The 14,186-nt window shown below is 35.5% G+C and overlaps 1 protein-coding gene across 9 annotated transcripts in view; it reads left to right on the top strand.

Annotated features, from left to right (window-relative positions):
• Positions 1-14,186, top strand: part of MAP3K7 (mitogen-activated protein kinase kinase kinase 7) — an 89,214-nt gene that overhangs the window by 30,528 nt on the left and 44,500 nt on the right. For all 9 annotated transcript variants that reach the window (XR_006717411.1, XR_006717408.1, XR_006717413.1 and 6 more), the window contains exons 6-9: positions 3,711-3,835; positions 9,934-10,062; positions 11,842-11,972; positions 13,554-13,635. Coding sequence is in view for 2 of the 9 variants with exons in the window: in XM_045499047.1 (XP_045355003.1) it covers positions 3,711-3,835; positions 9,934-10,062; positions 11,842-11,972; positions 13,554-13,635 (467 nt within the window). In the remaining 7 variants the exon portion in view is untranslated. The remainder of the gene's footprint in view (positions 1-3,710; positions 3,836-9,933; positions 10,063-11,841; positions 11,973-13,553; positions 13,636-14,186) is intronic.

Raw genomic sequence — 14,186 nt, 5'->3', positions numbered from 1 at the left:
TACCATGAGTGAATGTCAGTAGAAATAACATAGAACAGAATTAAGCCCTCAAATATTAAGACTCCAAATATTTGAAATTATCAATATGGAATATAAAATAAGTATGCTAATTTTAAAAAAGGAATTAAAATGTTCAAGGAGTAAAAACTATTCAAAATGACCAAAAGAACTAAACACAACATTTAGGAATAATTAAAAAATTTCAATAGATCTGGAATAGGTGACAAGAAAATCAGTAAGCTGTAAGATATCTGCAGTTACCCAGAATGCAACACAAATAGATGAGAAAAATGATAGGTTAAGGAACATAGGAAAAAGGAAAAGACTAACAACATAGAACTCCAGTGAAGAAAATAGGATGGGGAGAGATTATAATTTAAGAGGTATTGGCCAAGAATTTTCTGGACAAAGTTATGAATTGTAAATAGGATAAATGAAAAGGAGTCTACCCTGTGACACACCTTAAGGAGGCTACAGAACAACAAAAACAAAGGGGAGATTTTTAAATCAGCTAATCAGAAAAGAGATTACCTACAAAGGATTGTCAGGTAGACTGAAGTATAGTTTCCAATACCATTAATGGAAGCTAGAAAACCAGAATCATAACTTCACAGAGCTGAGAAAAAATAGTTACCTACGCAGAATTGTGTACCTGCCCTAAATTATTTTTAAGGAGAAAGGTGCAAGTTAAAGACATTTTGGTAGAAAACCTGAGAGAATTTACAATACATGGACCTTAATTGAAGGTATTTGGGAAAGAAAGAAAATGATTATGTAGACAAGTATAAGGTTCAAGAAGGAATGGTGAAACAAAATGAGTAAACATACATTAAGATAAATGTTGGCCATATAAAACAAAAATACCTTTTTGCGTGTAAGAAGGGGATTCAAAATAAAGAATTATTTCTACTTGTTTACAGATTAACCAACATGACTATAAGTCTTTTAGGTAAGGATATTAGAGAGTGTCTCACACATTTATTTTTAAATGTTTAACTCTTTAACAAACTAATAAAAATTGTCTTTTTACACTTCCAGAATGCTTTATATATTTCAGTTCTTATAGGACTAACAAGTTACATTGGGATATAAGAAGCTTAAGACTCTGAGTATCAGGGTCTTTGGAATCTTAATAGCTGAGAATATTAGCTATTTTAACACAGCTGCTGTAGCTCATACTGGGCTTATCATAGTAGAAATGTATTTTTTGTGCATGTAAAATCCAAAACAGGTGTTCTTCTTTGGCAGATGGTCTTCCATGTAGTCATTCAAGGACCCAGTTAGGCTCCCTCCATCTTGTATTTCTGCTATCCTCCAGGACTTTGGGAACGTAGGCATTCAGCCAGCAGATAAAGAGAATGGAGATCATGTGAGAGACTTTTTGGGCCACACCTAGAAGTAACCTTCCCTCTACCCACATATCAGTGGCCACAACTCAGTCTTAGCTACATCTAGAAGTTCAGAAAAGTGTTGTGTGCCCCAGAGGAAGTTGGGGGTGGCTTTTATGAGCAGTCAGCCAGTCCCGGTCCCCCAAAGTATTTATTTACTGCTCTAACCACAGGTTAGAACCACTTACTGTCCTTTGCCAGTTAAACATCCCAAAGGCTCTTCCAGTCACCATCTAGTTCACGATCCAGGATCTCAGGATGACATACCATGCTCTCCAACTGGTCTGGGTGTGGCCCGTTTAATTCATTTGGAAAGCAATTAAAAGGACAAGTTTATCTGTCACCTCTTCACCTCTTTCTCCCAACTCACACAATACATAATGGCAGAAAGACAGGACAATCAGTAAAATTTCCACTGGGAAAAGAGAAGCATGGAGGCATATAGCAGTTACTGGTGTGTAGGAATGAAGTCCTGCATTGTCTGGTCCCTCTGCCCTGGATTTGTGAGCGTTGGTCTTGATCCGACCTTGGAAAGGAACTCCTTTATCCATTGCTCATGACTCCAACTTTCACCCTTATCTAGACTCCTTGTGCATTTTCATACCACGTCAGACGTGGGTTTTGGCATAGACTGTCCTCAGAAGCCCTACAGTTTATATAACCTACATCCTGCTTATGTAGATCTGGGGTCCTGAGGATTGTTGTTAAGACTCAAAACAATCAAACTTTTAATTAGAAACTTGCTCCTTTGGCAATATTAATTTCTTCAAAAGTAGGTTTGTGATTTCTGGTTCCAGTCAGTTTCATGTGCCTATAACTATTACCAGAATTTTTGTTAGGCAAAATCTTGAACCTAGTTTATTTGATTTCTGGCCACATCGCATTTTCTCAACTGAATAGTGGCACCCTGAAGCCGTTAAGTTTCGGTGGGAAGTACTACTCTCTTTTAATGTGTTTTTTGCTGCAGTACTGAGTCTTCGTGGACCTTTGTCAGTCTTACTTCCTTCTGTTTGGAATCTAGAAGCAGTCAGCTTTTGTAGTCCTTTAGGACCACAAATTATCATAGGAGACAGATTTTACCAAATGTTTTGCCATGTCATTACATGGATTTTTCCAGCCTCCAATTTTAGCTTTCTTGTGCCTACTACCTAGCTAATATCAAATACAGTATATTAGATTTTGTTACACCACCACCCACTTCTGTACCATTTTCTCATATTGGTTAGAGTGGCACTGTTATAATAGATAAGCTCTGAAATCTCATGGCTTTACAAAATATTTTTTTTTCCTTCACTCGTATGAAGTCCAAAATGAGTGTTTCTGATTAGTGAGTTTTTCACATTGGTGGCTCAGAATCCCAGGCTGCTTCTGTCTTGTAATTCAAAATCCTCTGCATGCAGTGGCATACGAGGAAAGAAGAAGGAGTAAATTTGTCTGTGGGAGATCTTTATGGCCAGGCTTGAAAGTGAAGTACATAACTTCTACCCACAATCCATTGGCTAGAATGGACGAACAGCCCCATCTAACTGCTCAGAAATCTAAAAAATCTAATCTTTTTGCCCATGAGGGAAAGGAAATAGGGTCAGTGAACAGTTAACCAGTCTGGATACATTAGGCTAAACTAAAGATTCATATCTTTTCGCCATAAGATTAATAACAAGTCTATAAACGTTTGGACCATGATCCATGGTAAGACATACTTCATAGTCTATTGTGTACATATTAATGTGTATAAAACTGAAACAACATACATGAAACAGTATTTAATCTGTTTGTGACACACTTTGGTATTTTCTATTCTATTTTTTAAAATGCTGTCATAGCTACTGAATCAATTTTGTGACCTAGGTTTCCAGATCTTTGGGCTAGATTTTATGATCTATATTTTATGACTAGGTTTCTGCCTGCAGCTTGAAAAACACTGCAAGGGGTAGATTAAGTTTAGGGTGCAAGTGATTTATGAAGGTATTGAAATCCATCCACTTTCATTTCAGGACACCATAATGTTGACCTAGAACTTTTTAAAACCCCATGTTTAATTTTGGCCCAGAGAGACATATAGTCAGGAAAGATTATGGAGATAGAGATGGAGACATCAAAATGTGGGTCTAGCAGTCTCCCTAAGAGAACTAGGTTAAGGTCAGGTAATCTTTGCTAATATTCCTCTGAACTGTTAAGCTGTTAGAGTGACCAGGAAGCATTTGACAGAAGTCGAATAGTGACATTTTGCTTAACACTTTCTGTTTCCACAAATGTCTCTTCTTTTTTTGTAGGAATCAAGTATTGGTCTAATAACCTTTGTTTTTGTTTTTTTGTAAACAGCTTGTTGCTGGTTGCAGGGGGGACAGTTTTAAAAATCTGTGACTTTGGTACAGCCTGTGACATTCAGACACACATGACCAATAACAAGGGCAGTGCTGCTTGGATGGCACCTGAAGTTTTTGAAGGTAAAATGACAAAAGCATGTTGTGATTGATAATCTTCCTTCTTACTCCAGTACATCCAGTATGTGTTTATGGCTTTACCCTGTTTCCATGGTTTTACTCCTGCATAGTACATATCATAAAGTATACAGTTAACCCTTGAACAATGCAGAGGTTAATGGCACCACTGCCCCATGCAGTTGAAAATCCACGTGTAACTTTTGACTCCCCCAAACGTAACTACTGAAAGTCTACTATTGACCAGAAGCCTTAGTAATAACATAAACATTTGATTAACACATATTTTATATATGTATTATATACTGTACTCTTACAATAAAGTAAGCTGAGAAAAGAAAATGTTATTAAGATAATAAGGAAAACATATTTATGGTGTTAAACTGTATTTGTCAAAAAAAAAAAAAAATGTGTGTATAAATCCAGTATTCATGGGTCAGCTGTACTAAAGTCTAAGGAGGTAGTAAACAAATACAGTCCTAGATCATAGTAAGATTTATATTGTCTAGCAACATTCTGTGCAAATTCAAGTATATGTTCAATCCTCATTTTCATATTCTACCTATTGCAACTGTAAAAATCACCTATTTGTAACCCTAAAATCAGTATTCATGGTTATTTGTGGTCATGTATGGAGCAGGGAAAAATTGTGAGTCATCCAACACACGTTCCCGGCTAAGGAACGAGACAGCACACCACCTTCGTATTTCAGCTCTCATACTGTGTTGTTTTTATGATCTGCATAGTACCACATTTTTTTCGTTCCTTATGTGCTTTTTGTTGGTGATTTTACTGTTTAAGATGGCCTCCAAGAGCAGCATTGAAGTGTTCTAGTGTTCCTAAGTATAACAAGACTGGTATGTCTTACAGAGAGAAAAATGCATGCTAGCTAATCTTTATTCAGGTATGATTTATAGTGCAGTTCCATGAGTTCAATACTAAGAATCCACAATATATATTAAATAAGGTGTTTTAAACAGAAACACACATAAAACAAGGTTATGGGGTTTTTTTGTTTTTTGGTTTTTTTTAATATATGAAATTTACTGTCAAATTAGTTTCCATACAACACCCAGTGCTCATCCCAAAAGATGCCCTCTTCAATGCCCATCACCTACCCTCCCCTCCCTCCCACCCCCATGAACCCTAGTTTGTTCTCAGTTTTTAAGAGTCTCTTATGCTTTGGCTCTCTCCCACTCTAACCTCTTTTTTTTTTTCCTTCCCCTCCCCCATGGGTTTCTGTTAAGTTTCTCAGGATCCACGTAAGAGTGAAAACATATGGTATCTGTCTTTCTCTCTCTGAGTTATTTCACTTAGCATAACACTCTCCAGTTCCATCCATGTTGCTACAAAGGGCTATATTTCATTCTTTCTCATTGCCTTGTAGTACTCCATTGTGTATATAAACCACAATTTCTTTATCCATTCATCAGTTGATGGACATTTAGGTTCGTTCCATAATTTGGCTATTGTTGAGAGTGCTGCTATAAACATTGGGGTACAAGTGCCCCTATGCATCAGCACTCCTGTATCCCTTGGGTAAATTCCTAGCAGTGCTACCGCTGGGTCATAGGGTAGGTCTATTTTTAATTTTTTGAGGAACCTCCACACTGTTCTCCAGAGTGGCTGCACCAGTTTGCATTCCCGCCAACAGTGCAAGAGGGTTCCTGTTTCTCCATGTCCTCTCCAGCATCTATAGTCTCCTGATTTGTTCATTTTGGCCACTCTGACTGGCAAGAGGTGATATCTGAGTGTGGTTTTGATTTGTATTTCCCTGATGAGGAGCGACGTTGAGCATCTTTTCATGTGCCTGTTGGCCATCCGGATGTCTTCTTTAGAGAAGTGTCTATTCATGTTTTCTGCCCATTTCTTCACTGGATTATTTGTTTTTCGGGTGTGGAGTTTGGTGAGCTCTTTATAGATTTTGGATACTAGCCCTTTGTCCGGTATGTCATTTGCAAATATCTTTTTCCATTCTGTTGGTTGTTTCCTTTGCTGCGCAGAAGCTTTTTATCTTCATGAGGTCCCAATAGTTCATTTTTGCTTTTAATTCCCTTGCCTTTGGGGATGTGTCAAGTAAGAAATTGCTGCGACTGAGGTCAGAGAGGTCTTTTCCTGCTTTCTCCTCTAGTGTTTTGATGGTTTCCTGTCTCACATTCAGGTCCTTTATCCATTTTGAGTTTATTTTTGTGAATGGTATAAGAAAGTGGTCTAGTTTCATTCTTTTGCATGTTGCTGTACAGTTCTCCCAGCACCATTTGTTAAAGAGACTGTCTTTTTTCCATTGGATGTTCTTTCCTGCTTTGTCCAAGACTAGGTGGCCATACTTTTGTGGGTCTAGTTCTGGGGTTTCTATTCTATTCCATTGGTCTGTGTGTCTGTTTTTGTGCCAATACCATGCTGTCTTGATGATGACAGCTTTGTAGTAGAGGCTAAAGTCTGGGATTGTGATGCCTCCTGCTTTGGTCGTCTTCTTCAAAATTACTTTGGCTATTTGGGGCCTTTTGTGGTTCCATATGAATTTTAGGATTGCTTGTTCTAGCTTCGAGAAGAATGCTGGTGAAATTTTGATTGGGATTGCATTGAATGTGTAGATAGCTTTGGGTAGTATTGACATTTTAACAATATTTATTCTTCCAACCCATGAGCACGGAATGTTTTTCCATTTCTCTATGTCTTCTTCAATTTCCTTCATAAGCTTTCTATAGTTTTCAGCCTACAGATCTTTTACATCTTTGGTTAGATTTATTCCTAGGTATTTTATGCTTCTTGGTGCAATTGTGAATGGGATCAGTTTTTTTGTCTTTCTGTTGCTTCATTATTAGTAAAGAATGCAACTGATTTCTGTACATTGATTTTGTATCCTGCAACTTTGCTGAATTCATGTATCATTTCTAGCAGACTTTTGGTGGAGTCTATTGGATTTTCCATGTATATATCATGTCATCTGCAAAAAGTGAAAGCTTGACTTCATCATTGCCAATTTTGATGCCTTTGATTTCCTTTTGTTGTCTGATTGCTGATGCTAGCACTTCCAAAACTATGTTAAACAACAGCGGTCAGAGTGGACATCCCTGTTGTGTTCCTGATCTCAGGGAAAAAGCTCTCAGTTTTTCCCCATTGAGGATGATATTAGCTGTGGGCTTTTCATAAATGGCTTTTATGATGTTTAAGTATGTTCCTTCTATCCCGACTTTCTCGAGGGTTTTTATTAAGAAAGGATGCTTAATTTTGTCAAATGCTTTTTCTGCACCAGTTGAGAGGATCATATGGTTCTTATCTTTTCTTTTATTAATGTGATGTATCACGTTGATTGACTTGCTTATGTTGAACCAGCCCTGCATCCCAGGAATGAATCCCACTTGATCATGGTGAATAATTCTTTTTATAAGCTGTTGAATTTGATTTGCTAGTATCTTATTGAGAATTTTTGCATCCATATTCATCAGGGATATTGGCCTGTAGTTCTCTTTTTTTACTGGGTCTCTGTCTGGTTTAGGATTCAAAGTAATACTGGCTTCCTAGAATGAGTCTGGAAGTTTTCCTTCCCTTTCTATTTTTTGGAATAGCTTGAGAAGGATAGGTATTATCTCTGCTTTAAATGTCTGGTAGAATTCCCCAGGGAAGCCATCTGGTCCTGGACTCTGATTTGTTGGGAGATTTTTGATAACCGATTCAATTTCTTCGCTGGTTATGGGTCTGTTCAAGCTTTCTGTTTCCTCCTGTTTGAGTTTTGGAAGTGTGTGGGTGTTTAGGAATTTGTCCATTTCTTCCAGGTTGTCCAGTTTGTTGGCATATAATTGTTCATAGTATTCCCTGATAATTGCTTGTATCTCTGAGGGATTGGTTGTAATAATTCCATTTTCATTCATGATTTTATCTATTTGGGTCATCTCCCTTTTCTTTTTGAGAAGCCTGGCTAGAGGTTTATCAATTTTGTTTATTTTTTCAAAAAACCAACTCTTGGTTTCATTGATCTGCTCTACAGTTTTTTTAGATTCTATATTGTTTATTTCTGCTCTGATCTTTATTATTTCTCTCCTTCTGCTGGGTTTGGGGTGTCTTTACTCCTCTGCTTCTATTTCCTTTAGGTGTGCTGTTAGATTTTGTATTTAGGATTTTTCTTATTTCTTGAGATAAGCCTGGATTGCAATGTATTTTCCTCTCAGGACTGCCTTTGCTGCATCCCAAAGCATTTGGATTGTTGTATTTTCATTTTTGTTTCCATATATTTTTAAATTTCTTCTCTAATTGCCTGGTTGACCCATTCATTCTTTAGTAGGGTGTTCTTTAACCTCCATGCTTTTGGAGGTTTTCTAGACTTCCATGTTTTGACCAGTTGACATTAAGAGCCTCACAGGAACCCAACTCTGATTGCCCCTATGAGCAAATGATTCAGCATTCACTAATTTCAGTCTTCGCAGAAACTTTATAGAACATAAATACGAGGAATAGTAAGACTCAACTGTACTTTTGTATTGGTTTCCTCGCAATTAAAAATTGACATCTAAAGTTGAAATGAGCATGCCTTTGGAATACAAGTAATTTGGCAGAAATATGATAACTAAGAAAGACAAGTAAAGAAAAATCTTATGTTTAGTTTCTTTTTTTAAGTTTATTTGAGAGAAAGAACAAGTGGGGGGAGGGACAGAGAGGGAGAGAGAGTATCCCAAGCAAGCTCCAGTGCTGTCAGCACTGAGCTGGACGCAGGGCCCAATCTCAAGAAACGTGAGATCATGACCTGAGTCGAAATCAAGAGTCAGACGCTTAACTGACTGAGCCACCCAGGCACCCCTGTTCGCTTTCTTTTACATCTCCATATTTCACGCAAGTTCTAAAAGAATGGTCTATAAATTCATGATAGGTTTCTGTATGAAAACATCAAGCTATCTATTAAATGAGTAAAGTTGAACCGAAGATGTGTGATTTGTATATTAGGAAGTAAGACTGTCCATAAAATTTAGATATGTTTAGTAATCAGTCAGGTTCTGCTTATGTCTTACTTCTTTTATTTTTGATGAATTTAAAGATTTTTGTTTCTTTGTTTATAGCCACTTGAGGGAAAGAGAAATTTGCTGTGCACATGGTCACTTGAGTGGACCTATTTTGCCCTAAAATTCAATCAAAAAGTGAATGGACTAGCAAATGTTAAATTATACAAAATTAAATAATGCCTTCTGTTTTTAACTTCATATACAGAATACATTGTTTTAAAACTATTTAAAATACTTTTTTGTGTGTTAAAATAACATAGTATTACTATAGTATGGAAAGCAAAAAGATTTGTTTATTCAAAAAAGCCCAGAAATAAAAGTTACTTTTAATATTTAGAGTAACAAAACTCATACTGTTAAGCTAGACTTCTTCATTTCTGAAAGATGTCAGCACCTGTAGCCCAAGTCCGACTATAATCTCATTTTAATGCTTACAGTGTGCAGCTTAGTTGCATGTGTAATGCACGTGCTAAGCACATGTGTAGCTATCACTATAATAATTGTTCGTTGTTACAGTGGGTTTTTTGTGGGTTTTGGCTGTTTATTGTGCTGATTCACCCACCAATTTAGTGATCCTACAAATTTGGCAGCGTAATCTGCTTACTATAAATTTGTTATGCATAATTTTCACTGCTTACAACTTTTAAGTTTGCAAATTAAATTTTATCTTGCCAGATATTGAAAAGAAAATCTTATCACTAAATTAGAAATTTCTTCTGCTTTGCTAGTAGGGTAGTTGTATCCATCAAAAGAATGAATGGGAGAAGAAAATTTAAGATTAAAAAATTACAGAAAGTAATGTACAAATGTTTCATACTGTGTCCCGGGGAAAGTATAAGTCTAAATAAATAGAAGAAAGGTCCTATGCCTCTGAATGAAAAGGTAGAAAATGACCAACTTTCTAAGGTGATTTTTTTAGTGCATTAACACTCAATTCATTAAATAAATATACTTGTTGCAGAGACTTAAGGTATTTCACAAAGAGTAATTTCTCAGCTCTACATGCAGCATCCTCCTGTACACAGTGCTCACTCTTAAAATTTATGAAAACAGTTGTTTCTGTAAGTCATGTGGAAAAAAGTCTTGAAATTATACCACCTTTTTTTCTAGGTAGCAATTACAGTGAAAAATGTGACGTCTTCAGCTGGGGTATTATCCTTTGGGAAGTAATAACACGTCGGAAACCCTTTGATGAGATTGGTGGCCCAGCTTTCCGTATCATGTGGGCTGTTCATAATGGTTCGTAAAAAGAAATTTTTCTTTAATTATTTTGCATATTTTCTGTCCGGAAAACTGTGTCTACCTCAAAGAAAATCATTTATCCCTAACATTAAAACGTCCAGTTCTTTGTTGCCAGAATACTTTGCTGCCATCAGTCTCCTGCACTCCTCCCCACACCTCCCAAATCAGTCAGGGCAGTGCCGAGACTGGTCCTATCCTTAGAACAAGGCTGAGGAGATCTGCTGATTCTGCTGATTTGGGAAAGGCCATCAGTACAGCCAGAGCCAGCTACCTAGGATGGCTTTCTCCAGGGGATAGAAAAGCATTGGGTTGGACTCTGTGGAGAAAATAAAATTTAAAAATTAAATAAATAAGTAAAATCTCTTCTCATGATCAAGGTAGTTGAGGGAGGTATAACCTTTTCTCTTGAGGAAGCAAAGAATAATAATAAGAGTTGTTACTTAAGCTATTCGTAAAGACAAAACAGAGTTCCTCACATACTCTTTCTTTTTATCTCCTCATCCATCCTTATGAAGGGAGTACTATTCCTCATTTTACAGTTTTATAGGTTAGGAAACTGAGACCTAAACAGGAAAAGGAAGTTGCCCAAGGTCACTAGATTAGTAAGTGGTATTGCTGGGATTCATATCCAGATCTTTGTGACTCTCGGTGCCCATATTTTTAAATAATACTGATATATGAACTCTTTCTTTGCATCCCTCCCGCTCCTTTTAGACCTGTAGTTATGTTTCTAACCACTTATGATGTTAAAATACATGTTCTTCATAATCTAGTTACTTCACATTTTATTTGGAAAAATAAACTCTTCATGAAGGGAAACCTTGTTTAACCTTCCTAATTTTTACATCACTCTCTAATTTTAATCATTTGGCTGTAATCATTCTGATTATGGCATTTTAGTTTTATTGGCATTTTAATACACTATTCCACAAATCATACAAATACCTGCCTAATTAGGTCATTAATAGACTTGTCAAACAGTGCCATCATCTGAGTAATCTTAAGTGTTTTTACCAGTTTCCTGTACTACCTTTCATTTTACTACCTTTAATGTCATTGTAGAGAGTACTAGAGCACTGACAAGACAGTGTTTCATGTTCTCTCTGTCAGTTGTCAGTAAATAATTGACAGTGAAGTAAGGAATAAAGGAACTAACTTGTTAGTTGGTGAAATTACAAAAACTTCATTATATTTGAGGCTTTCTTTAAGATAGGGACCTCACTAATAATATTACAGTCTTGGTAATTACGTAAAAGTTGATAGTTTTCAGCTTGTGAAATGACAGATTCACAGCAGCCAAAAAATGTCTGCCACCAACAAAAGAGTCATTTGGAGGTCAGTGAGTATGATACCACAGTGATGTGACTTTTCTGCTATGGAAGATTTTTCAAACACATTTGAAATTTTTACAGTAAATCTGAAAATACAGTTTAAGGAAGATTACCTCAAGCCACCATTTTATTTTCTTAATAAAACACTAAGCCATTATTATTTGTTAAAAGAACAATATTAGAACAAATGAAATATTATTTCTCAGTCTCTTAACCATAATGCATATAAAAATTTTAATTTAACTTTGCAAAAGTATAGCTTCCCCTTTATGAAAATATGTTAACCTAATAGACCAAAAAAAAATGTACTTTTATTATTCCAAAATAAATCTTAAATTACAAGAACTATAAAATAACTACTGTATTGGAAATACATATAAAAAGCTTACACCATTCTTTGGGTAAATACATTCTTTCCCCCCCCCCCTCTAATTTTCAATTATAGGTACTCGACCACCACTGATCAAAAATTTACCTAAGCCCATTGAGAGCCTGATGACTCGTTGTTGGTCTAAAGATCCTTCTCAGCGCCCTTCAATGGAGGAGATTGTGAAAATAATGACTCACTTGATGCGGGTATAATCCTTCTCTTGAGGGGCTTTGGATTTAGGGGAATTTGATATATACTGAGTTTGAATGGGATTTTGAAGTAAAGAGACATTATTGCTTTTTTCTGCTTTATACTTTTCTGTATTGTCCAAGTTAGAATGGGTACTTATCACTCCTATAATCAAAGAAAGAAATGTTATTTTGGAAAAGAAAAAAAGTCTAGTTCTTTATACTGGAAAGATAGCTAGACTAGGTTTCTGGACTTGGTTTTTCCTCCTGTGTAACTTAGTGGACAAATGTGTTTGTTTTGGGAGCCTGTTGCCTCATCTGTAATGTGAGACAAGCTGAATTAAATGTCTTTACAGGACTTAGGTATATTCTGACTCTAATACTTGCCAAACTAAATTTTAAATTTTCTTGAGTGCAGATCTTCTTCAAACAATCATTTATCTGCAGGGCAATAGAATGGTTGCATTCCCAGACACCTTTATTTAAATGATTTTTACCTTCTGGTTTTTCATTGCATATTTTTAGCTTTTCATTTGCCATTAAAAAGTTAAACTTCTAGGATTTATGGAATTTTTAAATTTAGAAGAACCCTGTTAAATGATCATCAAAATGTCTTAGTCTATAAACAAACACTTTTAGAATTATTTGAATAATTTTAGGACTCTGGTTTTTGGTGCACTAGCAAAATCTATCAAGCGCTACTTTGACTTTTAAAAGTTCACATACTTATGAAAAGTCCCTGAATTTCAGAACAATTTGCTCACTAGAAGAACCCTTCAAACTCCTTAAATATATACTTCCTAAATGGCCAAAGATCTGTTTATTCTATTGAAACCAAGCATGAACTACTCTGATTAAAACTTCCCATCATATGTGGATACCAGCTATACATCAGGCCCTAAAGATATGGTCATAATAAAACAACTTAGTCACCATAGTCAGATACTTGAAAACATTGGGATACATAAATTGTTCAAATTATAATTGTACTTATATTTGCTTTGTCTGATTTGAAAAGAAGACCTTCCTTTTTTCCCCTAAGTTCTAATATTTATCCAGCAAAAATTTCCAATATTACATCTCCAGTTTATAGAGAAACAGCCATAATCTATCTCTGATATTCAAAATATTAGTTCTAACAATTATTCTATGACATAACAGGCTCAGTTGCCAGACTAACAATAATTTCAGCAGTTCAGAAGTTTATATCACTACTGTGAGAACATAAGTACGTTTTATATCATTGTGAGGAGTCATACTATTTCCTGTGTTCCTTTACAGAAATGTATGCTGTTTTCTTCAAAACTATCTAGGCTCTATGTAAAATAGATACTTAAGTAGATATATGGCATTGATCATAGTGGAAATTCAAAAGAGTAGCACATTATCATCATCTTTGTAAAATCAAAAACTTAAGGAACATACTGAGTTTAGGTATCTGTAAATTCAGTGTATGCCTTACAGAAAATAAAGCAGCACTTTCCTACTTTCAAATCCCAGAACAAAGAAATAATTAATGTGTACTCTCCAAGTTAATTCTTACAGGATTTAATTTGTATTAAAGAAATTTTAAATTGTAATTTACTTTTTCATACATAGTACTTTCCAGGAGCAGATGAGCCATTACAGTATCCTTGTCAGTACTCAGATGAAGGACAGAGCAATTCTGCCACCAGTACAGGTAAATGGATAGATTGGAAGAGTAATAACCTAATTTTTTTTGTGTCTCTGTTCCCATGAAATTATAATCAAGAGGCAATGAATGATGTCTCTATTTGCATTTTAATTTCTTCATTTCATGTGATTGACTGCAATTTGAGTTTCCTGGTGCATCATTCTTCATGAAGGTACCGAGATTAAAGAGTTACTAAAGACTTGCTTCCAAGTCTTAGAATTCTTGCATAGTTATATATAAAAAGATGGGATATTGTATTGCTGGGAATGTCATTCTTTATTTGAAAAATAAAAATCGTTTTTACACAGATACTGCTACATCAAAGAATATTAGAAATTATTGTAAATATAAAAAACAACGTATTTCTTCATCATGAACACCCTACTTTTTGGTCTTTGTAGAAGAGTCTATAGAAACTCTTATTTAAGAACTCTTATTTTTAGTTCAAAGTTCCTTACTTTTCTAAATATCAAGTAGTAGTGGGATTGAAGTTCGTGATCATCAAAAAAGACCATAGAAATAACTCTCTTAGAAAAATTGTGCCTCTCAAATTATAT

This window comes from Leopardus geoffroyi, chromosome B2 (assembly GCF_018350155.1).
Source record: "Leopardus geoffroyi isolate Oge1 chromosome B2, O.geoffroyi_Oge1_pat1.0, whole genome shotgun sequence".
Taxonomy (NCBI): domain Eukaryota; kingdom Metazoa; phylum Chordata; class Mammalia; order Carnivora; family Felidae; genus Leopardus; species Leopardus geoffroyi.
This window is presented reverse-complemented; position numbering and strand designations above follow the sequence as displayed.